The sequence below is a fragment of the Primulina huaijiensis genome, chromosome 7, assembly GCF_012295235.1.
Source record: "Primulina huaijiensis isolate GDHJ02 chromosome 7, ASM1229523v2, whole genome shotgun sequence".
NCBI lineage: Eukaryota > Viridiplantae > Streptophyta > Magnoliopsida > Lamiales > Gesneriaceae > Primulina > Primulina huaijiensis.
Genome location: NC_133312.1, coordinates 1,077,868 through 1,104,908, shown reverse-complemented (window position 1 = coordinate 1,104,908; position 27,041 = coordinate 1,077,868). Strand labels below are relative to the sequence as shown.

The following is a 27,041-nucleotide window of genomic DNA, read 5'->3' as shown; positions in this document are numbered from 1 at the left end:
TTAAAGTAAGAATAAGATGAATGAGTGGACAACGAGACCTCTAAATAATTAGTGTGAATGTTAAAATGAATGTAGGAGAATAGATGTGTTAATGTAATGTGTATGTGGTATGTGGACCTTACGATTTTTGATGAGGTGGTGGGTGCTAAGTGTATTTGAACTGTCCCAAAAAATCCATAAATTAAAAACTGATTATTATTAATTAATTAATTTAATTTTTTGCGTGGAGATTTATGAGGCAAAATTAATAACAATTTGTAGCCATGGGTCATAGCACGACGACCACAATTTTATTACTATTTTTTTAATAACTAATACAAATTAAATATAGTCAAGATTCACAACTTTTATGCACAATTAAGTAATAAGTAGACTTTTCAAATCCATCTACGAACCAAAGCGCTATGTTCCATCACAACCTATTCCAAATAAATTATTGGTGTTACATGCAAAAACCTTGCTTATTTATTATTTTTTTTAAAAAGCTGGTGTTCTTTTGACCAATCCCCATTTGCGCAAAATATTTCAAAGAAAAATATCAATTTAAGAGGAGGTGAAATGTATTTTTTTTACAAAATTTTAGTGTATAAAAATCAAAGGAGATTGATCGCTGTGAAGTAATTTGGCCACATAATCGGATCAAAAATAAGAACGAGTGCCTTGCGTTTGGATCGATTGATTTCAAATGTATTCGAATATAATTTTATTGTTTAGGGAAGTAAGAACATAAACTTCAAATTCACATTTTATATTTTTATATAATATTTTATGTTAATCATGAAGAATTTCAAATTCACTCATTTATGATATCATCTTAAATTCATTATACTATGCGCTAGTAATGTGTAAACAAGTATGTCATAAATTTAATATTTGATATATTGTTTTATTTTAAAAAATAAAACTATAATCGAAATCTATTGATTTCAAATACATCTCTTCAAACATAACCTAAAAATATAATTTGGTAAAATCGCATTTTTGTCTTGTATAGTTATCTCTTTGTGATTTTGGTATTTGATATTGTTAAATTTCAATCTTAGTCCGATATTGTTTCGTTGTCAATTTTAATTTTTTCCTCTAGACGTTACATGCGCAATATTAAAAAAAAAAAACTAAAATTGTCGGATGACAAGAAAATGAAAGATACAAAAAAGAAAGTTTTCTCATATATTTTTTATGTGATTATACGTTTTTCTCTCACTTCCAAGTTCCTGCATGGTGGCAGAATAAAGAAAATATTTACGGTAAGAAATCTGTGTCTTTTGATACCTCGCGACTCGCATCCTTGCATGTTGCGTATCTTTTATTACAGTAACAAATCAGAGGGGCCAGTATTTTTCTGCAAAGGGTAAAATAAACAATATTTTTTTTTTTGGAAACTGGTAAAATAAACAATTTAATAATTTACATTTGATGAAATTATATCAAGCATGATCGGAGTATACAAAAATTTTAATGAACGAATTCAGATATACAAATGATACGAATCTAGCATACGAAACTCTTGACTGAACCAGACACAGGTTCACAGAGTAATTAACAACACAAAAACAAGAGCCAACTTGTAAAAGATCCACTGTTATCACTACTTTCTTTATTCATACTTCGAACAGATTGAGACAAAAAAAAAAAACTATGCTCTCAGGTTTTTAAAACATAAACATGTAGCGTAATGTAATAAAAAAAAACTATCAATTTCTGCTATTCTCAATTTCTCATGGTCAGAATCCCTCAAATACAAAAAGAAAGAAATCAAATCGTACACACATTTATATAAATATATTACCTCGTTCTCGTAAGATAAAAATATAATCACGTGTCAACCACATGACAGCACTAGAAATTTGAAAATTACCCAATCCGGAAGTCATGAATCATAACATATATGCATGATAGTCAAAGAAGCAGCACATGATCTCACTTGCATTTGCATAGGATTCCAAGAACATTGTGAAACCAAATACAAAAGTATTATTTATATATATGTGTGTGTGTGTGTGTGTGTGTACCATCATTACAAAAGCCTAATTAATCAAATTCAAAACCCATAAATTAAGAACAATCTTAGTGTCATCTTATCACACAATGAAGCCCTACCTCAGAATGTTAAAGTTGGCCACTTATATTCTGGCATTAGCGGTCGTTCTGCATTTCCACCAGCATAAAACGCAAGCAACTCGGATCCCACTGCCAAAAACACAAATACGGCCCTCTTCCATGGCAGGTGTGGATCCATATTCTTCACAAGCTCTCAGAGATTTGCACGTAAAAGAGAAGAATCCATACAAGAAGGTTAAGTCGAGCTTCCGAGACATACCTCCTAGCAGATCAAATCCAACGCAGAACAAGTAAGCCTCCGTAGAAGACCAAAGAATGCAGCAGCGAACTGAGGAGTACTGCCTGCTGGACAATTCTTTCATTTTATTTTGTTGTACTACAGACTACGTACGTACATCATGGTACTTACTGTTGTTGTAGATTAGAGTTCATGAGTTTTTTTAGGACACTATCGAATATATTGCACCGTCAAATTTTCAGTGAGGTCACATCTTGTAATTCCTAGCTTGGAAATGCGAATACGACAATTAATCAATGATTTCTTGCCATGAAGAAGGCCTCCGTGCACCATCAGAAATAAAAGGAAACATGAAGTAAAAATGAAGGTGAACAAACCAAGCTTAGCACCATACCCGGAATTCCAGAGCATCAATTTTTTTTGAAAAAAATTGTTTATTTCCTTTGGCTTATTCTTTGTGTCTCCACAGACACAATGAATGAAGCGCCTCTTGCACCTCGGAATCTCATCCGTGAATATTTTAAGCTTGAATTGGGCCTTAAAAGGTAGTGAGTATTGTTCAATAACAAGGCCCATTAGTGATGCCGGACTAAATACTAATTCGTCAATCCATAGTTATTACATATTCGACAGATTTAATTCATTTTGAATCAATTCTATTAGCGTGACATTAATTTAACGATACTCGATGGCAAGCCGGTCTTAATTCTTAAATAAAGTCAACTTCTTTTCTATATATTATTATTATTATTATTATTATTATTATTATTATTTTTCATTACATACAACAATAATCGCGAGAGGGTAAAGGGTTGATGTCCTTTAAACAAGTGTCATCAATGCGCCTGCCAACAGTATTGCAACCATGATGTGACGGTATTTATTGTTCCGTTGGGAATTGGTCAATTCGTCTAGAGTTTTGGGTCTTGACAACATTACTTTCCTGTCATCATTGTTTTTAATGTGAAATTATAAGCCAATATCATACATTTTGATGAATAACCATTATTTTGTTAGTCGTTGAATATTAAGACAAAATCAACTTTAATCTTATTACCGTGTTTTAGAAGTAAATGTGAAGATTGAGACTTGAGTGAAAAACAAAAAAAAAAAAAAAATTATGTATGTATATTTGGAATGAAATGTATTTTTTTTTTATAAAGAGAGAAAATATGGCATTCCCTTTCTAGCCAATTAGGCGAGGTAGCAATAAATACTAGAAGCACGGTCGGCTGACCTCAAAAGCTTCGGAATCTCACTCGCCGATCTGAACAATCCAAGCTTTTAACTGTAATAATGGACACATGCACTTCCTTCAAGGGATATGGCAGAGTGGATGAGCTCGAAGAAGCAGCATTCAAAAGAAAAACCCGCAACCAGAAAATAATTCTTTCAATTTCTCTTGTTTTGTTTTTAGTTCTGATAATCGGAGTAGTTGCCGGAACTCTGGTTCATAGGAAAAACAACAACAATGCCGATGAAGTTCCAGCGGCCGCAATTAACTCGGCGGAGGCGGTTAAATCCGTCTGCAGCGTGACTCTGTATCCAGATTCGTGTTTAACTAGCCTCAGTGCTTCCAATACCACCGACCCGGAAAAGATATTCCAATTTTCTTTACTGGTGGTGATGAATTCTCTGGAGATGGTATCGTCCACTTTCCCGAAGAAATTTATCAACAGAGCGGATGACCCAGAAGTGAAAGAAGCTCTAAAAGTCTGCGAGACGGTTTTGCACGACGCTGTTGACTCCCTCGACGATTGCATATCCTCCATTGACGGCAACCAGATTTCCATTTCAAAAATCACCGACCTGAGAACGTGGCTAAGTACCGTAATCACAGACCAAGAAACGTGCTTCGATGCTTTAGAAGAGGTAAATGCAGCTTTGGTCACTGAGGTAAGGCATTTGATGAAGAATTCTACTGAATTCGCGAGCAACAGCTTAGCCATTGTCTCGAAGTTTCTCAAGACAGTAGAAGAAAACAACATCCCGATTCACCGCCGTTTACTGGAGGCGAAGCATGGATCTCCATCTTGGCTCACGGCGGCCCACCGGCGGATCCTCCAGGTGGGTAAGCCTAAGCCGAATGTCACGGTGGCAAACGATGGTAGTGGAGATGTGAGAACGATTAATGAGGCGGTGGGGAGAATTCAGAACAAGAGCGAAAGGATTTTTGTTATTTACGTAAAGGCAGGGGAGTACGTGGAGAATGTGGTGTTGAGCAAGTATCAGTGGAATGTGATGATTTACGGTGACGGAAAAGCAGCCACCGTTATTTCCGGCAGGCGGAGTAATGGGACTGGTTATGCAACTTTCGTCACCGCCACTTTTGGTAAGTTTCTCTTCAAAATCTTTATTCATTAAATAAATGTTAGTGTCTGAAATTACGGGGATATTGATTGTCGTGAAAATATATTAATCTCGAGATTGAGTTCAAGAATATTACCTGTTCAAACTGGATGAGAGGATGCTACTTGCTACCAGACCATATTTGTGAGATATGATTGTATGTGCTTATATCCATGTATCTCTAGGACATTGATTTGTGATTTTGTCAATTCTATCATCCACAGTTGCAATGGGGAGAGGATTCATGGCCCGAGACATTAGCTTCAAAAATGATGCCGGGCCACAGAACAACCAGGCTGTGGCCTTTCGGTCGGGATCGGATAAGTCAATCTTCTACCGGTGCTCGTTTGAGGCATTCCAAGACACGCTATACGCACATTCCAACCGTCAGTTTTATCGTGAATGTGATGTAACAGGCACAGTCGACTTCATATTCGGAAACTCTGCCTCTGTCTTCCAAGACTGCAAAATCTTGCCTAGGCAACCATTGCCTAACCAATTTGTGACCATAACGGCACAAGGGAAAACAGATCCAAATCAGAACACGGGTATTTCGATCCAGAGATGTGAAATGAGCCCATTGGATAATTTAACAGCTTCGACATTTCTTGGAAGGCCATGGAAGAACTTTTCCACCACTGTTATTCTGCAAACAAATATTGGTGGTTTCTTGAACCCCTTGGGTTGGCTTCAATGGCAAGCAAGCGATCCACCTAGTACTATTTCCTATGGAGAGTATGCAAATGCTGGGCCAGGTTCGAACACAAGCAGGCGAGTCCAATGGGCGGGATATAAGCCTAGTCTTACCGCAGCCGAGGCCTCAAAGTTTAACGTAGAATCCTTCATTCAGGGTACTTCTTGGTTGAATGGCACGAATGTGGCTTTTGACTCTACCTAATAGGTGGGAGGAAAGCTAGAAATTGTGTGAAATATTAGATTGACATATTGCCTAGGTTGGGATTTCGTTCAGTAAATTTTATTTATTAAATTGTAATACAAAGGATATTGCAGAAAGTGAGCTTTGATTTCGAATATATTATCATTTTTTATGTGTAACTGATGAACAAGGAGCTAATGATTGATGAAGCTATTCAATAAATGCAGGTAATCAGGCAAAAACGTTTTGAAAGTAACAAAAGTTATTTTTATATTGTCAATAACAAAACTTTCAGTTAGAACGGCATTGCCAACCAGTATGGAGGAACTAAATGAGGAGACTCAACTCCCAAAAATGGAGTGAAATATAGGCTAAAACTAAGACTTCGCAGCACACATTTGTTTGGTAGCTGTTGTCTGCCGCATCCTTATTTGAAGTCTTCCTCTTCACACCCTTTTCACACACTAGACCCCCCATTCTGAAAGCCCAGCATCAATAAAAATGCACGACTCCATTTGACTCTAAATCTTCATATATGTAATTATTGTTAGTGATAAAAATTAAGGGGCCAGGGTGTGATAACTGATACCAGAGATGTTAATATGGGTTTGGCACGTTAGTCTTATCCAACCCGTCATGATAACAAGATGGTTTTAGTTAAAGTTTTAACAACCAATTTGGAAGCATATCCAAATGGGTCAGTTCGTTTTAGTTTAGTTGAACTTTTCTTCTCAATCTATCATCCCCTTTCATTTGTGTGCTTGGAATATTTGTTCGCTTGAAAACTTCTTCATTTCCCAAACTCTCACTCCCTATCACGATCATTACGTCCTCACTTTCATTATGTAGCTTTCATCGATAATTTCTTCTTCCACTTCCTTTCCCCTCTTACTCTTCTCTACTAAAAATCATTTATTTCGATCCAACATGTTCTTTTCGCAGTGTATGAATCAAGTTCGCAGATACGTCATACGCGATACCTTGGAAGCGATTAAGGTATGTTTCATTGCTTTACGTATTGTAAAGGTTTTTGAAATAACGTGTTATGTGTTTTTACACTTTTTATGCACATCGAAAAATTAAATAATAACCAATCAAGGAGTGTGTTATTTTGAAAAATGAAGGTTCAATCCCCAATTTCGCCTCTGCTGCTATCTTTTACTGAATTTTACAATTTGTTGTTCGTCTTACATATGCTACGGATTCCAGATTTGGCTGATAAATTATGAGCTAAATCTTTTAATTATCAACTCAACTTCTCGATTCGTAGTTTATTGTTCATATTTTATTTGGACATGGATTTGTATTTTATCTGAATCTTTCGATACTGTTTATCTCGATCTGTTGATGTCTTCGCGTTCTAGACCTTATCGATCAAGGTAATGTCCTAATCCTTTTACTATGTTTTCTCAATGTTAGTTAACCATGTACTCCAATCATTCGATGAAATTTCTTAGTAAAAAAACATGTGTAAGTTGTTATTGTCGATCTAAATCTTGTGAATATGAGTTACATATGTTTGACAATCTAATACATAGATCTTGAGTTAATTAACACGTGTCCATAAGGATATTTACCCAACCTTTTCTTTTGAAAACATGTCACAAAAGTGTTTGCTCGCTAGTTTGGTTTATGCATATATGGTTCTTCATCATTTTTCAGTGTTTTTAATTCTATTTTGTGTGCAAAGCTATATATCATGGAGTTTAGCATATAATTCATGTAATTTTCTGTCTTTTTTATTTTTATTTTTTTGGGTTTTTTTAGGGCTTGAAAGCTTTAGATGTAATTCGGGGGGTTTTGTGAAGAAGTTTCATAAAATTATTATTATTTTAGCATGGTTTCATAAATTTATTTTAAATAAATGTTTTTGGTAATTTTGATGACAGAGATTTGCTAATGTACATTTTAAATGTAAGATTTTTTATTTAGACTAAACTTTTAAAATTTGAAATTATATATTTGATGTAAAAGTATTATATCATGTTCAACAAAAAAATGTATAGTATTATTGTGATTTAATATTCGAGATAAAATATTTTGGTTAAAACTGACTTACTGTATTTTGGATTTTAAAAGATGTATTTTGAATTTTTTTTAAAAAAAATTGATTTCGATGAGACTAGCCTCTAACCTCAAATCTTATTCATGTTTCCAACAAAAATTATCCAATTAAAACATGTTATCATCTTCCGCCATCAACTTTCTTCATCTATATCGTTCATTTTGTTTAATCCTTGCAGAAATTTTCATTTATTTTTGTATGTTGTATTTATTCTATGATTTTTTAAATTTTGTTTTCATATTTACCAATTGACTATGTTTTTAATATTTTCATTTACATCTAGAAATTCTTACGATCCGTTAGTACTCAAATATATTTATGTATTTTATACTATTGATTTGCGCTTATCCAATTTGTAGTTGTTGATCATGGGACATATAATAGGTCGATGAACAACGAGTCAATCAAGGAGTCGTCAAAGAAGTTCAATTTTGAATTTTGAAATATATTGATCATATTAGTTAGCTTTTATAAGGAATTCTAACTTATATTTTGGAATATATTTATACAAGAAGTTAATTTTTACTCTTTGCTCAATAGTATATCGACGTAAGACTGGTATATACATGTTTTTGATGAATCTGTTATTTCATTTCTGGAATGTAATGAATGTTGATGCCTTTGTATTTATCTTGGGAAAGTTTATGTAATTAATTATCTTCCAAATATGTGTTGTCGTGTTGTGTATATTTTGATTAGGTTTTGAGAGAGTTCAGTTTATGGAGAAATTATGTCAAAATTTTTGTAAAATATTACATTATCAATGTATGATGTCGTTCCAATCACTTGACAAGATACAATACTATTGCTATTTGTAAATATTACACATATAACACAAATAAAATTAATGCATTATGTTACTAACACATCACGTGTGCTTCGATCGTTAGTACATATAAACAAATAGGAATGTAAACGAGCCGAGTTGAACAATATCGAGCTCGAGCTTTACTCATTTAAGATATATATATAGGCTCGAGATCGTTACGAGCTTTTATCATTATTTCTCGGCTAGTTTGAAAATCACTAACCTCGTGAATAGCTTGAAATCGGTTCGTTAATAGTTTGTTTATCATGTTTAACAAGCATGACTCGAGCTCGAGCTCAGCTTTGTTAAGCAGACTCATTTTTGAATTCGTTAAAAAATTAATTTTTCAGCTCATTTTAGAGCTCGTCGAGCACTTTTAGCCAAAATATTTACTAAGATATGATAGTTGAAAGAGCATGCTTATCATTTTGTAGAATTTCAATATCTTGAATTTCACTAAAATAACAATGTGAGACAAATTCAAAGCCCAAAAAACTAACCGAGCTTGAGAGCTTACAAACCGAATATCATTAAGATCAAGTTCGACTTGATAAAATTATCAATCTCGAGATCGAGTTCGACTCAATAAACGGTTTTGAATAAATTTTTTATCGAGTCAAGCTTCGAGTAGATCACAAACAGTTTAGTTCATTTACATCTCTACAAATTGATATATAGTGAAAATATTGTTGAATGATATTTGTTTCAAGAATGGCTTAAAGCCTACTTGTTTCAATAACATTTCACTTGGATTTTGTTCAAACTCATAGAGGAATAACTTTCAAATCAAGTTCAACTCGACAAGTAATCCCAGCTTATCCGTAAACTTTTTCCCAAACATCACACAAATTGGAATCAAGATTTAGTAGTGGATCTTTTGATTTTATAACAAGGAATTCACTTTACGCTGAACATGGGAAATATACTTATTACGTACATCTTGAATTCGAGTACGAACACAGCAGTCGAGGGGTGGGTCATGCTCATGCACCGGAAATTGATCCATTCATTAACATTCACCAGGATGGTTATCCAAATTTCAATGTGTAAATACAGAAAGAATAGTCTGCCTCCCACCTTCAAACTGATAATAATCAGATAATGAAAATACGCCAAAGTGCAAATCTTCTATTTGAAGGAATCGTAATCATACAAAAACAGCAAACCCGCTCACAAATGCTAATTTCATATACTAATTAACTTCCATTTTTCAAGTATAAAAAATCAAGGGGAAGAGAAACACACACAAAAAATGTCTACAATATAACCCTTTTTTTGGGGGGGAAGCGTTGTCAAATATATAGGCTATGATACTAATAATGGCCTCGACTACATTTGTTCTTCCCTACAAATAACAATCAATTCTCCTTCTACAGAGAGGAGAAAACAACCTGATTCACAAAAGAATATATGAACATGGAGAAACCGGTATGGGATTAAACTCTCACCTTTTGGGTTAAAATGTACAAGCAAATGTCCCTTACTCAGTAAACGTCACACTCTCATCTTTATTCTCATCGCATAGATCTGTCTCTGACTTGCTGGGAATGATTGTAGCAGGCGACCATTGATCTGGGACCATCAGAAAATATGTGGTCATGGCTTTTCTGAACCTCCTCTTGTATTGTTTCGGGGAAATTACAGTTGGTGAAGCATTTTTTGGTCCACCAAGGAAGCCCGATGTCTTAACCCATGTCTCTAGGTGCTTGTCCCATGTATATTGTCTCATGAAATCTATAATCCCGAGAACAAGCTCATGCTTCTCTTCATCGACCCCAACCAGTAGCGAGTAATCCATCACATCTACTGACTGCATTAAAATATTTTGTTCGTTCCGCATGTTAATAATCTAATATCCGTATCTGGTTGAGTGTAGGTTTGCAAAATCAAGAATGAAAAAAACAAATATGCGTCTATGAGCAAAAGAAAATAAAGCACTAAAAGAATCAAGGACCAACTATAAGACAAACAGTTCTTGTACGCCTCCAGCTTATACTTGGATTGTAATAAACTACAATAAGAAAAAACAAACTTACAGCAAGAAAAGAGGTGTCATTCCATACTGCTCTTTCCAATAATCTCTTGGCCTTGTTTCCAACAAAAATTGGGGAAGTAGGCATAGCTTCAATCAAGTTCTGATCCAGCAAAACCTTATTACTTCCCGAAGAATCAGGATTATACCGAGACCTGGAAGATCCTTTAAGATCATAGAGACGTGTCAGATTTCTACCAAACAGAAGATTCTCCATAACCAGCACATCCATTTTGGATTCCTTCCCGCCCTTCAGATGCTTAGATGTGACCTTATAAAAACACCAGACATATATATAAGGTATTTCAGAAAAAAAAACGAGTCGACTTATTTTTATTCTGAAAAAGTGCGGATATCTACTGTGATGGGGTATCTAACCAAAAGCAAAAAAAAATAAGCGATACTATTGAGATGAGCATCTAAAGGACTCGAGAGCTTGCAACCAGAGGTAGGAAAAATAAATTACTTGTAAGTTATTTTATCAAGTTCCTAGTGTACCTGATAAATTCCAAGGATCTTTGCTAGGCATGTTGGGCTTCCTGAGCGTATTGATTCTGAAAGATACTTGAAATATCCAGGAGCAAACTTAATGAAAGATTCCAGCTCAGTTTTTGTCACTTGCTTTATGATAAACCGATCATCCAAGGTTTTAGCGAAAAACACATTGCTCTTGCCACCTTGAGCTCCCCACTTCTTACATCGGCTGAGGGATCTAATAAAATCCATTTCGGATGGACAACATATACTCCTAAGAGCTTCAAAACGCTTCGCATAGTAACAAGTAACCGCATATTTCACCTTGGGTCCATCATCCGAGAAAGACACTCTAGCGTGCAAAGCTTTTGTATAAGACAATGGATCCACAGGCAAAGAGCTACGAGTAGTTGATAAGGATAAGATGCTCTCATCCCCAGGTCCGAGACTTTTGTAAGAGTCCAGCACCATTTCGTCCAAAGAATGAAAAGATTGAAAATGCCCAGAATCAAGGGATAACGTAGAAAACATCAAGTCAGCAATGTCCTTAGATCTCTCCGGCTCATCAGAAATTTGGGCAACATAATCAGGAGAAACAAGTGCATAAGCTACAATACTAGTGGGTTCATCATCATACACTGGAATGACAGTGTCATTAATCCCCACAGGCAGAAGCAACTTGGCCCCACCTTGGAGTTCAGACTCCCGAAATGATGAAATGTAAACTGGATCATATTCGCCGAGTGTATCCAGTTTCTGGGTAGTTCCAACAAAATTTTTGTTTAATGATCGATAGAAACTTATAAACGGCATACCTAACCAGCTTACAGTGTCTTCCAAATTATCAGAACCTCGAGATACCTTTGACATGCTCAAATCCTCCCCCGAGTCTTCCACATCAAAATTTTCAGATATGGCTACTGTAGATGATGTATCTGCTTCTAATGATTCGGAAAAGTTATTGTTCTTAGGGATTCCAGTACCAGGGTGGTTTTCACCAGTCCACGCTGCCTCAAGTGTATCTGATAAACAAATAAGAGTTTGCCCATCAGAGAGGGATCTATGGACACTAATATTTGACTCCAGAGGATCAGATTCACTAGTCGTATTCACCCCAACAAAAATTGTATTCGGATCTTGATTTGCATGATCAGAGCTAAGAGACACATCCGTCTGTTGATGAACAACTTCAGAAGAATCACTTTGCCTATTGCTGACCTCTTCATCAGGACTTTGGTCAGGTTTTGCATCAACTGGAATAGATTCAACAGTACACAAAGTTTCACCAGTCTTAGCAGGGACATCTATATCATGAAGATTCTCACCAACACTATGGGATTTCTGAATGGGTTCTGAAAATGAGACTTCCACATCACCTGGTTGGTTTTGGTCATCAGAACTATCTGCATATATCAGGCGGTGGTCCCACATATAAGACTGGAAAAATATTTGTCGTCTGAGTCGATACAGCTCAAGAATATCTATCGCATACAGCCCTTTTTCTTCATCCATCTTCACTACTTTCTGGAAGGATTCCTGCCCAATTAGGAACATGTGTTGGTGCCCACATTAAATTTAAAATAAATAAATATAATTTCTAAAACTGTTCCTGTATTTTCCACAAGTAACATGGTATCTAATATCTATTTTTTATAGGCTTTCGCAATTGGCCATTCCAGGCTTCCGAAAAACTAGCGTTATTCCATTAAAATCTAGCGAAAATACAACGATGAACATTGATTCAATACTAGATATTTGAAATTTTGAATTTTATCCAAGGAAAAAATCTAAATCTAGATATCGATTGAACACAAAATGTTACATTCCGATTCATGAGAAGTGTAAAGAATGCAACAACACAAGGATAAAATTTCAATGAGAAATGACAATATCACTAATGTCATGGGAAAAAAGGTTAACAGCATAATGACAAATTTAAGAGAAAAAACAGCATCTAAGATGAATCACAAAAATACTTTTGAGCTATTATTGCATCTATACCAGGGAGAGAAGACAGACGTTTTTCCTGTTAAATATTTGTTTCGAAGGCAATAGCACTTATAAAGCTGGACTAGAATCGGAGTTTTACAAATCAGAACTACGCGTACAATCTCTTAGAATGAATAGAACCCCAAAATGCACATACAACCACATGTATAGCTATCAACTCTGCAATCAGGTAATCAATTCTGCAACAGATGTTTGTAGTTCCACTGATATTCATATCAACCATGAAGAAATATGTAGTCAGTATATAATCCATGATCTTCAGAACTGAAAAATAACTGAAATTTGAATTTAATATCAGACCTCAAATTCTTCCTTCTCTTTCTGCAACATCCCTTCTAGATCTGTTACTTGGCGTCTTGATTCAGGAATTTTAATGCAATTATTGGGCTGACTAGGGCCTGATTTTCTTTCCACCAGAAGACGAAGAGAATTAAGCACTTCAGAGAACAAAAGCTCTGCGCGGCAAGCCACCTGTCAGAAAAGTAAGACAAATTGTTGGGGCCAAAGAAACAAGGGGAATAAAACTCAAAGTAAGATAAAATGTGTGTCATTCACCTCATTCAATTCTTTCTCAATCCACTCCTGACTTCCATAACTAAAATCAAGTTTTGAGGGAGGCAGGTAGACTGAGTTAACATCAATGGACGCATACCGAAAGCAAGCAACCATTTTCCCGAACCTGCATGTAATGCAGAATCATAAAACTTTCGCAAACATTAACACAAACACACACGGAGTGCTGCCGGGCAATCTAGCACTCTTGAAGCTTTATGAAGCAAAAAGCAGCATGCATTTTAATTGTGTTTCGGTAGCCTGCTAGCCATTCATCAAGCATTCTTTAAGATTTATGAAAAATATTTTATCCAAAATAAGGTAACAAAATGGCCCAGTTGAACAGATCTCATTCATTGACTATTGTACTTGACTTCAATATACCCCAAGGCCAAGTTTTCAAGTTTAATTGACAACCAAAATGCTGATAACTTACATTCATAACTCATGATCATAATAATTGAGAAAAGAGTAACCGAGAGAGAAAACAGACACCGTACCCATAAAACCTAAGACAGTCTCTATGTAAAGAATGGCCACAGCTTGCCACTCTGCTTGCTGCTGCATGATTTGAAAAGCTTAGCTCCAAAAACTTTCCAAAGGACAGTCCCCATGCAGCATCAGACATCACAACCCTTCGAGTTGCAGGCGGGAAACCATTAGTTCTTGGGCACTTTAGGCAACGATGCCACATCCAAATCTTTCCTTCTTTTTCACCTCGAAGAAGAATTTCTGGCAGTTTCTTAACTGAGATTGTAAGAGTACCTTGTAGATGAGTATAACATTGAACATGAGCTTCTGCTGGCATCTCACACGAGGAGCATCTATAATCCTGTCAAACATATCAGACTCTCTCAGTACCATACAAACCTAAGACAACTCCAGCAAAAAGACACAAATACCAAACTTATTGATGATTATCCTTTCAAGGCCCACCAGGAGAGGACGAGAGTACCTCATCAAATAAATGATCCCGCAGAAAACGACCCAATGGCTTGTCAAAGCTTCCATAGTATTTGATCCGAAACAAATGGGATCTCTCACAAACGGTTCCCTTCCACACGCATCGCGATGATAAGGAAACCAATATGCTTTGATGGTTCGAGGGGGAAGGCGGAAAATCTTCGTTTAAACCAGGTTCTTCCCCAATAATTTTTTTATCAGCGAAAAATGATGACGAAATTGAGTCATTTGTGTTTGCATCCAGGTTGCAGATATTCTTATTCATACTTCTGATAGTTGAATCACCATAATAAGCATTTACACCGAGAAAATCTTTGGTGGCAGCCAGTTCATCTGCTTCAAAAGTTTTTACCTCCGATGCCATGGCAAAATCTACTAGGTCTCTTTCCTCTGATGAGTGGGAAGCAGATGGTTCATTCCAGGGACAATGCTGATAGTTATCAACAGAAGATGAGAAAAGAGCTCTGGGATACTGAAAACTCATAGGAGCTGGAAGTGTAGATTTGTCTGTACATTCATTTTTGTGGAAGGACGTAATTGCAGCATTTATCAGATCTGAAGTAGGCAGACTATTTGATCTCTGTGGTTCATTGAATGACTGAATTCCGGGAGTTTGTTCATTGGCAGGGATGGTATACCCAGTAACAGTTGAGATGGACCTCTCAATGGTAGATGGCTTTTCTGGAATTGCAACTGTAATTGGGGAGTTTGATGATAGTTCTGGCAGAAAGGCACCTTCATCGGCAAGAAAAGATGTCTCCAAAGCTAAATGATAAGCAGCAAAAATCCCATATTGTATAACATGCTTTACTTTCTTTAACTCATCTCCATTGGCTCCTCGAAGTAATATCTGAAGCAATAAACATCTTAATTCACCATCAGAACAGTAAGATTTCTGAAGAGAGTTATTATACCCTTAGGTGGTAAAAAAGCTTTTACATTTTTCCATCAAAAGAAAATAAGTTTTAAAGAATAGGGAACTTGGTGATTTGTTGGTAGACTTCATTAATCTTAAATATATAAGTTCAGAGAACAAGTTCCTCAAGACATTAAAAATGTGTAAGAGACTGAAATATTAAAATTGCACTCGCTTTCATATCAATTTGGTTTCAAAAGAATGCTGATAGATAGAACTTTCATTATTTTATCAACATCAGTATCATTAGTATTGTTCTAGCAAGGGACAGACCGTGCATCCCAACGGCTTCGGACAACCTTCAAAATACATCAGCGTCTTCACCAGCTTCTTTCCACTCTGTCCAGCAGTTCCATGCTCTTCTAACAACCTTTCGACATGGAACATTTCACAATATCCCAAATTTTGAGAAGACAGATTATCAATTGAAGGAACTATTTGGCCACCCGTGCAGCGGGCTATGCGCTCCAAGAGTGGCCTTCTGATATTCAGAACAAGTGATATATCTTTTGCAAGCAGATACTCCTGTGCATGCCGCGAAACAGATTTCTCCACCAAAAGAATGTCAGGATGGTGTGCATCTATTTTTGCAACTGCCATCTTAAGATGATCCATTTCCTGGAAATGAATGTAAATAAATGCATTAGTTTCATATAAAAGAAAAATAGCATAATGTGGAGACCATGTCTCATATCTTCATGCATGGAGAACTAGAAAGGAAAATATTCAGATGATTTTATTCATATTAGTTCTGTCCTATAAAAGATAGAGTTTGCAAGATTAAATCAAAAATCATATCTCTTTGATGAATTTCAAATCTATTGATTTCAAATTCTTTCGCGTGCTTGAATTGACAAAATTCGAGTCTATTTCAAAATCACTCCATGTCAAGCTACGCAGTTTCAATAGTAAATGTCAAGCTACGCAGTTTCAATAATAATTGTGGTGAATTTCAAATACACTCAACATGACAATCAATTATTATTCAAAATCCATAATTCAACCTAAATCAAATTTCTTCCTTCAAATCAAATTCATCAATCCAAACGTAACCTAAGATTCCTAGAGATTTGGAAGATTTCAAATCCTTTTATCAAATGGAAAGATAGTTCAGAATCCTAAAATATAGAAAAGCATGATCCTATCTAATTGATATTTTGTTTGGAATTTCGATGTGTTGCCACAACCAAAAAAAGAGGTAAATATAAGGGAGTCTCCACATCTCTTTGAAAAATTATATGGAGTATCATAAACTTTTCTCGCTAATACACCACACTAAGGGATTCAAAATCACCAACAGGAAAAGAATAAATATAGCTACTTAATGGGAGTTTCATCCAGAACCTGGTAACAGAAACTGGGATAATGTGGTAAATGGCACAAACCAACATCGAATTGGTTCAGATTAATTGTTGATGCATCTGCCAAAGCTCAGATAAAGAGGCATCAATTGGGGAATTAAATGGGATTATCTTGGAAATGTGGTGTTGGCGTTTAAGAACTTCTTAGGGTACAAACATATTTGGGAAACCTTTGGAAATGGCTCCAATATGTGTTTGTTTCATCTTTCCAAACTGGATCAAACATGCTCTTTGATCATCTCCAATTATTCAAATTAAGCATGTAAAATGAGAGTTGTCGAACTTTGTATCTCGATGCTAGAAGATCTATAATTCACAATTGGTAATATTCTCTAAATTTTCTGGGAAGGAGATACGGTGGCTCATCCCTTGGTCAACAGGGCCTTTATGGAGGGAAATTTCAACATCTTTTTCAATGAAATTCCTCAACCAAATATTCAAGCTTTGCAATCTTTGGGTCTTTACAAAGCCTGAAGTCTCGGTCTAGTTCAACTCTCATTGATGCGAAAACCCCCACATTTAGGTGCAGATGGTGTTTAACGGTGGTAGTAGTAGTAATAATAATAATATCAACAATGAACAAACAGAAAATTCAGACTTCGCTTAAAATCATTAAAAAGGATAATCAACTCAACCTGTTGTAATAAAGTATCAAAGCTTGAAAGAGCATTAGAAACACGCTGGTATTCAAGCGCCCCTCCAAGCATTAGCACGCGAGGTTTCTCAATTTTTGAAGTCATCCGTTTATGAGCTATATTTTTCTTGCAAACAACTCCTTTGACCACCGTGCTATCAAGGATTAATAAAAATGAAGTTTGTAAGGCTGCACAATAACAATATATCGAAAAGAAGTAGAAATCTGCATTAAACTGGGGACTGAAGCAGTTCTAAAATTCATTCAGATATGTGTTTGATGGCAGTAAGTTCTCGATTGATAATCATGAAGACAATCCCAGAATTGTCTGTTATCATTCACAATGATTCATCGGTAACAGCCTGATTGATTCTAACCTTAACCGAAAAGGAAAAGAAACTACATATTCATGTTAAACCATCAGCTGAATAAACCAGATTAATAATTCTCACAAGATCAGAGCTTAGCCAATTCTACGTCTTGGACATTTCCTCTAGACAACAGAGCCCAGGACTTATCCACAATCTCAGACTTTCCAGTTCCCAAATTTACAAATTTCTAAAGAGCACATGCAACTCAAGTAGCAGAGATATGACTGAGAACTTTGTTCCAACCCAAAAGCAATTTTCGTCTATTATCTAGAATGACACCAAAATATTTCTAATGACTAAATGTTGTGATGAAACAACTTAAATTTAATAAAATTCTTTAAAAATTACAAGGAAACAAAAATCATTGACAAAGAGTTAGTCATGCATATAAACCGCCCATGTCATACCCATTTCCCAAACTAATATCAAATTCAACTCCATTTCATTTTTTTGTGGGTCCATACAATCTGCCTCCAGAAGACTAAAAAACTCATACCAAAACATTTACATTCACAAAAAACATTATCAGGTACCATAAGATAAATATAACAAGTAACAGAGCAAAAAACTGAGCAATCACCTCTCACTCCGACGCCCAGAAGCCAAACATTTGACTTTCACATAGCCCCCTGGATCCATCTGCCCACCCTTGCTCATATCTGGCTTTAAGAATGTAGCGGCCTCCCACGACAAGGCCGTGATTATTTCTATCCAACTCTCTCCATCAGTTTCCTCCGCTGTAAGAAGATTCTCTACCTGCAAGAGTTGTGCTATTAAAGCACGGAAATGGCCATCAACCACGTTCTTAATGACTTTCTTGTGCTCCTCATTTGATTTGTCCCTGCTTCGATATTCACCGCTCCCAAAGCTGCTTGAACTGCGCAAGTACCCCCATTCTCCAGCAGCATCTCCATCGTCGTCATCGTCAAACAAAACTGCCTCCCTTTCATCTTCTTCATCTTCTGGTTCAGGAGGGAGCCACAGAACTCCATTATTTTCAAAATCCACAGGTTCAGAATCAACATCTTCAGTAGCATAAGGTGCCTCATCATCGTCACCAACTTCATGCTCAACAACTTTTTGCACAATCTGCTGGACTTCATCAGAGACCCGGGAATCGAAAATATCATGTAATGGAGAACTAGTCCGACTTTCTGAATCAAGAGCAATGCTTTCAGGATGGACTTTATGGGATTCGTAGCCACTGCCCATATCTTCGAATTGAACATGACCATAATAGCCATTAATCTGAGAAAATGGACTACTTGTTGAACCCAAGTGATATACTCCATATTCATCATCATCATCATCATCACTCCTGTACAGAGAATTCGCAAGGAAAATTAGTAATCATACCAACAGACAGCAGATAAAGTATAACTTCTCAGGTGTAAAAGCTCCCATGATGCTAATGGCAGCTGTGTCCTAGTTGGTAAATAGAAACTAATTGCATTATTATGATATAGTTTAATAGAGCTCTTCCGAAACGATTGGCAAATCAATACAAAAAGATCTATTTAAACTACTTGTTATACAATGAAGAAAACAAACTTAACACCTTATTACATTATAAGTAGAAAAGCTGTAAGAACTAACTCGGCCATTTTTCCAAGAGTATATTCACATTCACAACACAAATCCATATAAAGAATCAACTTCCACAAGAACAAAACAGAAAGTTACAATCATGAATCATCCGTAGATTTGAATTAGTTATCATGCGATGGCTAAGTTTCCGATTTTACACTCATTGGTACATGGATTAATAATTAAGAACTCATAAGACATGAAAATCACACCGAGGAAACTGAAAAGCTCATAGTCCTGGGGTAGTTTCATCAATATTAGGTTCTTTCGCATAATTTCACGATCATGCGCCACAGAAAATAGTTGACATAATGGGAAATATGAATTAAACAAACAAAAGGCCCCCCTGATTGGAATAAAATTCACGTGGTATCATGCACACTTAGGAAAAATCCTAAGCCGATCACGAATAAGTAGAGTACTGTTAACTATCTAAAAAACCTAGGCTTTCTGATAATAGATAAGAGCTAAATGATTGGTCCAAGCAGTCAAAAATGAAAGGCAGAAAGAAGAACCTGTTGGAGCATAATCCAAATTGGTCTTGAGATAGATTTTGTTCCCCTATCTCCATGGCATAATCATTGCTTGTTGTTGCTGTAATAGTTTGTCGTTCTATTGTAGTCTCCATTGTTTCTGATTGAGGCGGGCTAACTGCACAAGACTGAGGTATTGAAACAAAGGTGACACTACTACTGTCACAGGTTCCACAGGATTTGGTGCTGATAAAACTGGTGGCAGACGGAGAGGTGCTGATGTGGTCCACTTTGGGAACCTGTATTCCATCATCAACGGGTGCCAATAAACCTTGCTTCCATTGCCTGAAGCAGTAATTACAGACCCTAACCTTATCCCACTCTTCCTGTGGAATCTCAGGTTCACTGGGTGGTGTAGGAATCCAATTTGAAGTACACTTGCCACAAAAAATTCGGCCGCAGAGGCGACAATGGTGCCTACGGTTGAATAAGGTGAACTGGGTATCGCAATCGTAGCATACTCTGCAACTCTGATCGGGCATCCAAAAATCCCTTGACACATGAGCTGGCTCGGACCGCCAAGGGATCCAGGACTTTAAGAACCCTATCAGATCAGAAAAATTCTTATTGGAAGCATCCATAGACTTCTTATTTTCTCTCTCATTTTGATATTATCATTTGCTAACTACAACATCCACTTGTGCGCCCTTCCCCCAAGTATCAATAACAGAAACATGCCAATTATCCAATTTCAAAATGACTCAGTCACCAAGATCAATCTAACGCCAAATTGATGATTTCAAACTTTCTGGAAAGCCTTCAGAATGTGCAAGCAAACCTCAAAAAAGGCTCTAGATATTCGGATACACAGAAATAATGATTTCCTTTTATCAACACCTAACAATCATGACTGCGGAACTGCAACAATTCTTATTTTTCCTTTACAACACCACCATAATATTATCAATTCCCACGACAGTAAATCTAACACCAAAAAAAAAAAATCAAAGAATTGAATCCACCCCCGCGGCGCGTCCGTAATGAACAACTTTAACGAATTCCACCAACACAAACCCTAAATGTGCCGGTTATCAATTCGGATATCCTAAACCGAATCTAATTCGGATTTCCAACACTAACCCACTACTCGAATTCGAATTTCAACATAGTAAGCACCGAAAAAGGCAAAAATTATTCAAAAATCCATTACCTCAAGAAAACAGGAACAAATAAAAATAAAAGAAATTCAAGCCTTCCCTTGCACATGTAATCGAACAATAAAATTAAGAACACACAAATCCTGGAAGAAATATAATGCCAATCGCTCGGTCAGGAAATCACTCTCAACTCGTTATTCAGGTTTATTCCAATTCTAATCTAATTCGAGAAAAGCACCGTACGACTGCCCAATTCTTGCATCATTTCTCCCCCATAATGATTGCAAATACATCGATCACAAGCGAGAGGAGTAAATTCATTATTTTCTCCAAACATTAAAAAATCTGTGTCATATCAAATCAAAATTAAAAACAATAAATAATATTCAAGAAGGGAGAGAGAGGGACTGTAAATTGATGTGCTGTGATATATCAATCAACTTTCGTTAAAATAGAAATTAAAAGTCCCAACCAATCAAAATCATCCACGTGTGCGTGTTTTTCTTCGCAGGCTTCTGTCTGCCGGGGTACTTTAGGGTTTTCATAAGCACATTAATCAGAAGTTCTGATCTGGCTGCAATAAATCCGTTGCGGTAATTAGCAATTTGTTTAATTTAATTTAAATTAAATGGGACATAATGAAACCGCGTACTATCTATGTTAAAGTATCATATATTCTTAAATTAACGAATTTGTTCTTATTTATATAATATGAAATTTGTGATAATTTTTTTTACCTAAAATAATTGGCAAAAATTTGCGTGAGAATGTCTCACGGGTCGTATTTTGTGAGACGGATCTCTTATTTGGGTCATCCATGAAAAAGTATTACTTTTTATGCTACGAGTATTACTTTTATCGTGAATATCGGTAGGTTTGACTCGTCTCACAAATAAAGATTCATGAGACCGTCTCACAAGAAACCTACTCAAAATAATTATACATCATAGCACAAATTTTAAATTCTGTCATTCAAATGACGATAATGATTTTTTTATATATATCTTGAACCAAAAGTTTGAAGATAATATCTAAATAAAATTATAATATCATATAATAAACAAGTCACGTAGAAAATTTTTATTCCTCTCCCAGAAAGAACAATATTTAGGGATGACTTGTCAAGTGCATCCTAAAGTGTGGCACGTACCAATTCCCATTTTCAATGTTCGACCAAAAATAAATAAATAAAAAAAAAAAGGATTTGCAAGGCCAAATGCCAATGAGGTGGACTGCTCGAAATTGGCCTTTATCGGTACTTGCCTTTATCGGTACTTGTAATCAAGCCGAAAACCAAAAGTATTTGTGGTAGTAGCGGGCAAGTAAAACGTGTTTTGCTATATCTTGTGCTTATTAGTTTTGCATCTGTCCCATGTCCACCAGCCCGCCCTTTTCAGAAGCTCCTCAAATATCACACGCATATTTATAGATCAACATCACGAAAACAATTTTTTTTTAATCAAAATCAAATCATTTATCATTTTAGATTCTTCTTATAAAAAAACCAAAACGAGCTCGATCCAAATTTGAACCGAGCTTTATCAATTGTTTTATACAATATATTGATTATCATCATCTCATTTGATACTCACTAAAAATGTATGGTCCAGTTCTGACGACCGAAACTAATCCGAATTAAGATTATGAACATGATTTAAGTTTGAGATCATAAACAAACCATTCGAAGAGGACCGAGAGGTATCTTGACATAACCTCTTCGACTCTTAAGTTAGATATTGAGTTTATGTGAGAAGGTAACTAAAGATGTTAGCTTAGATATCAATATATCAAATGAATGACGAAGTTCTCAAATTTTGTATTTATAGGAAAAAATATGTGATCTAACACGTGCAAAGTGAAAGACCACACGTTTAGGACTCGTCTACACTTAATCGGAGACAATCCGTTGTCTTAGCCAGGAGCTTGCTCCGATAGTTCGGGCCTCACCTGCTATGGGCGATAGTCTCCAATTACTTAACTCACTCTCCAATTCCTAGCTCCTTAACACGCTTATTACGACTCGTCAAAGCTGTCTCCACCAGTGGACCAGTTCTCCGACTTGGAAATGGGCTTGAGCCCTTCGCTATGGATATGGGTCCATATTGGGCTGATCATATGATGAGCCACTTGTACGTTAGATGTCATTTTTTAAAAAAAAATTAAGAAAATTGTCAGACTTCTTTAACACATCCAACATATAAATAAATATCGGTTAAATGAAAACCATTATATATCCTTTCATTGTGGGTAGGTCTCGGTTTGAAAAATTCTCAAACGTAGACTGTTTAAACCAATTCGGGAACACCCTTAATTTTAAGATGAGAATGACGGGAAAAAAATTATTTTGATGCGTAAAATATATTATATCAAGATTACACCAAGCTCGAACGTTAGTTTCTCGAACAAAAATTTAAAGATAAATCGATTCCGTGTACGCAGAGTTTAGATCTGTATTTTTCGGATTCTGGCATAAATTGTTTGGACCATCTAATTTGTTGGCCTCAATGTCAAATTAATTCGATTATCCTGTTCCCATTTTTTTTTTTAAAAAAAAGAAAATGAAATAAATCAATGCTGATAATCTAGTTTGAGTGGGATCCAAGTATTATATTTTAGATATGAAAAGAAGATCATGATCACTTTCAAGCTTTTGAGAAAATGTTGATCAAAAGTTCATGATAAACCAATTAAAAAAATAAAATTGCATTTTTTATATTATATATTTACCTATTTATAATTACAAATTTGGTATTGTCAAATTTAAGTATNCCGATATGATTAGCTATGGAAGCCAAGATTTTTGGGGTCGGTTGACATCCTGTCGTGCTTATGTGGAGGATACCTAACCAAACATAAAGGACAAAAGGCGATTGATTAAATATCAACAAGGATTTGCTGTCATAGCACCTCAACATAATCAATGGGTACTAATGAGATTGAAAGGGGAACAAAATTAAGAATCTGCACAACTATATATGTAAAATGCACAGCATGCATGCAGATTGCTGCAGAATGCCAAAATATAATGTTAAATTAAAGAGGGAAAAAAACCAAATGCAAGTTGTTGTATAAGAAAGTAAAGACATGAAATCTTGTGGTCTGAATGGTCACTTGGGATAATCTTTATGTCAACATGGAGGGAAGTGTCTATATTGTGCACTGTATGAAATAGAGAGTGCTTCAGTCTTTAGGTCTTGTAGGACCGAAAAAGTCTTGTATCTTCCACAACTTGGATTCCAATTTGAGCACACTTGTGAACACAATAAGGAACCAAGATTTTTGTTTACGTACAGGTGGACATGGAACATGTCGTTTCAAATAGTAAAATGTTTTGCAAAAAGCTAATGTAATAATATTCCAGAGAGTAAACAATCATTTCTTGCCAATTCCTATCTCACAAAAATGAATAATTCTTGAAATTAAAGTGAGTCGATAATATACACACACATACACACACGATAGATGTGACATTCCACAAGATGTACATGTCAACGTACATCTTACAAACATTTAATACAACACATTTTTTTAAACAGGCTGATGTGATATACGCAAGATGTTTATGTTGCGTGTTGCGGCGCTCATGTGGTGCTCTAGCAAGAAGGCACCCAACAATAATATATATATATATAAAACCATGGGGGTGTGAGACATTCACAAAGCACTGAACACATTGCAAGAAAGTATCTCAATACACCATTGATTGAGTAATCACAATATAAAAGCTAGAGTTTCTATTGGCCCCTTTTACAAGTCCTGCGGTACAGCGCATATGTACTCTAGAGCTCCTCACAGATACTTATGGGCAACCAATTGAAGCTTTTTTACATGGCAAAAGTGTATCCTCAAACGCTTTCCTCTTCTACTCCCGTTTGTTCCAAACAACAAATATTCACCCTGTTGATGAAATCTCTCATACTAGGCAGCAACGGTTGCACTGTATTCGATTCAGATGGCTGCATCGTCTACCGAGTTGATAATTACCATACCAGATGTAGCAAACAAGTCCATATCATGGATGCTAAGGGCAAGGTTTTATTCACTATAGTTGCGAAGGTAAAAGAAAATGTAAAATTTATTTATTTCGGCAAGAGTTGGTTAATGTCATTCTTAAACCATTCGATATTGCATGTTACTTTTTTCAGAAACTCTCTGTTCTTGGGTTGTGGGAGGGTTACAGACCAGCTAACACAGGCAAGAAGAAGAAAAAACCCGAATTTCGCGTGACAAAAGTCCTTAACATCAGGAAAGTTCTGGGATTTCTTGGAGGGGCTTCGTCGTTTAAGGTTGTCGTTGGATTGGATAAAAATCAGCCTCGTGAATATGTTATGGAAGCTCAAATTTGCAAGTCGTCTTGCAAGATAGTTGACAACTCTGGTAAACTTGTTGCTGAGGTAATGAAATCACAAGAATTTAATGTAAAAAGAGCACTGATTTGCTTCACTTTCTCCGGCTCCCTTGATCATTAAACAATAATTATGATCAGCTAGCTGTGTATAAATTTTATTGCAGGTTAAAAGAAAGATAACTAACAGTGGAGTTGTTCTGGGAGAAGATGTATTAACAATGGTGGTGGAGCCCTACGCGGATCGTTGTCTTATTATGGGACTTGTGGTTGTTTTTGGCCTCATCCTCCGCAAAATGTGAATTTCATTTCAACTTTTGACTGAAAACACCACCATTTTCTTGCTTGATTACGTAATACCACTTAAAAATAATTAAACTCGATACACTTTAATTAATTATTTTTTAGTTGAATCTCAAGTTTGATGATGTTCAAAAACAGGGAATTCGGGATATTGAACTGACAATTGTCGTAAATGGATAATTGAGAACAAGGAAAAGACTTAACGAAGACTTAAAATCAAAATTCGATGTTAGAATTTTTCATCAATCACAAATATATACAATAATACACTCAATCCAACAAATTACCAAATACAACAAATATAAACTCACATATATGAGACTAGAATCCGATATATATCTTCTGAAAAGTGAGAATTTCCGAGCCTCCTTGTTACTTGTCACTAGGCCAATAAATCCTCGGCACGTTTATGATACTTATAGTTGCCTGAGTTGTAGCATCAAATCAAATAGAATTTACAGATTCATTTCAAGAAGGATTGTACTGGGATGTAGCCCAGCCCATTTTTTTAACTTACTTAAGTAAAAATCCCTTTCTATGTGTCCAGCCTAGCTCAAATAATTGATCTGTTTTTTAAGTCAAAAGTTGTGGTCTGTGGGCCATTGCAAATATAGACATCGACTTCAGTCTTTTTGTTTCTTCCTTTTATGTAATGACAGAAAAATCCGTACACGTAAACCACTTACATGAAAATTAATTAAATTACTTATTTATTTTATTTAATTAATCTGTCCACGTACATTCACAACCATAACATACATGTACACCTTATTGTCTTCTTTGTTTGTTGTTGAGTCATTGATTGACTATTACTTATTTATTTGTTTGATAATTATTTTATTAGTTGTTTAGGATTATAACTTGAAATATTTCAAAATATAACATTAATATGCTATTAATAATTGGGTTTTTTGTTTGTTTTTGGAACACATTTAATTACGCTATTGTATACTCCTCATTGATAAGACAACCCCTCTCCTATCAACCAATGCTTCTTAATTCCATTTTCCATAATATGTTGTATTGTCGATTAATAAATATTTATAAATGATTTTTTTCAAAAACTTTCAGATTTTTGTTAGTTTAATTTTCATTATTGATGTCATATTTTATATTTAAAATTTTAAAGAATCAATAATTGGACTATGTTTAGATAAGTAATTTTAAAAAGTTTTTAATATTTCATTAGTGGAAAAAAACTTAAAATATTTGTTTGTAAAAGTTTTTTGTAAAAATTTTTATAAGGTGATTTGTATAGATTTTTCGTCCTTTGATCGATCGACATTGCTTGAATATTTGTTTATGAGCCATTGATTCTTGAATTTTGATTGTTTATTGTTGAGTTATTGATTGAATAGATTGATTCATCTTTTTTTGACATTACCTGTGTCTACCGCCAGTACTGAGCGAGCTTTTCAGCAATGAAGCATTTGAAGACGTCGCTTTGAGTTTTATTCTTGTAACT

General features: G+C 35.5%; 3 protein-coding genes across 4 annotated transcripts; 2 read left to right on the top strand and 1 right to left on the bottom strand.

The window, feature by feature from the left end:
* The first annotated feature begins 3,462 nt into the window (after nt 1-3,462).
* On the top strand, nt 3,463-5,691 carry LOC140981270 (pectinesterase 1-like). The gene is made up of 2 exons (XM_073447624.1): nt 3,463-4,631; nt 4,873-5,691. The coding sequence occupies exons 1-2, from the start codon at nt 3,596-3,598 to the stop codon at nt 5,544-5,546; spliced, it is 1,710 nt and encodes a 569-aa protein (XP_073303725.1). The 5' UTR covers nt 3,463-3,595; the 3' UTR covers nt 5,547-5,691.
* A 3,785-nt stretch (nt 5,692-9,476) lies between these two features.
* On the bottom strand, nt 9,477-21,337 carry LOC140980467 (1-phosphatidylinositol-3-phosphate 5-kinase FAB1B-like). 2 transcript variants are annotated; one of them, XM_073446289.1, is made up of 11 exons: nt 19,814-21,337; nt 18,292-19,029; nt 17,342-17,495; nt 15,619-15,963; nt 14,422-15,279; nt 13,967-14,298; nt 13,470-13,593; nt 13,215-13,385; nt 10,929-12,440; nt 10,435-10,701; nt 9,477-10,208 (listed from the first exon to the last, which is right to left on the bottom strand). In XM_073446289.1, the coding sequence occupies exons 1-11, from the start codon at nt 20,410-20,412 to the stop codon at nt 9,879-9,881; spliced, it is 5,430 nt and encodes a 1,809-aa protein (XP_073302390.1). In that variant the 5' UTR covers nt 20,413-21,337; the 3' UTR covers nt 9,477-9,878. The 2 variants fall into 2 exon arrangements, with proteins under 2 accessions (XP_073302390.1, XP_073302391.1); XM_073446290.1 differs by having other exon boundaries at nt 18,292-19,026.
* A 3,260-nt stretch (nt 21,338-24,597) lies between these two features.
* LOC140981544 (protein LURP-one-related 11-like) lies at nt 24,598-25,765 on the top strand. Its single transcript, XM_073447979.1, has 3 exons — nt 24,598-24,984; nt 25,074-25,322; nt 25,441-25,765. Exons 1-3 carry the CDS (start codon nt 24,730-24,732, stop codon nt 25,573-25,575), a joined length of 639 nt encoding a protein of 212 aa, XP_073304080.1. The 5' UTR covers nt 24,598-24,729; the 3' UTR covers nt 25,576-25,765.
* Nucleotides 25,766-27,041: the final 1,276 nt, after the last annotated feature.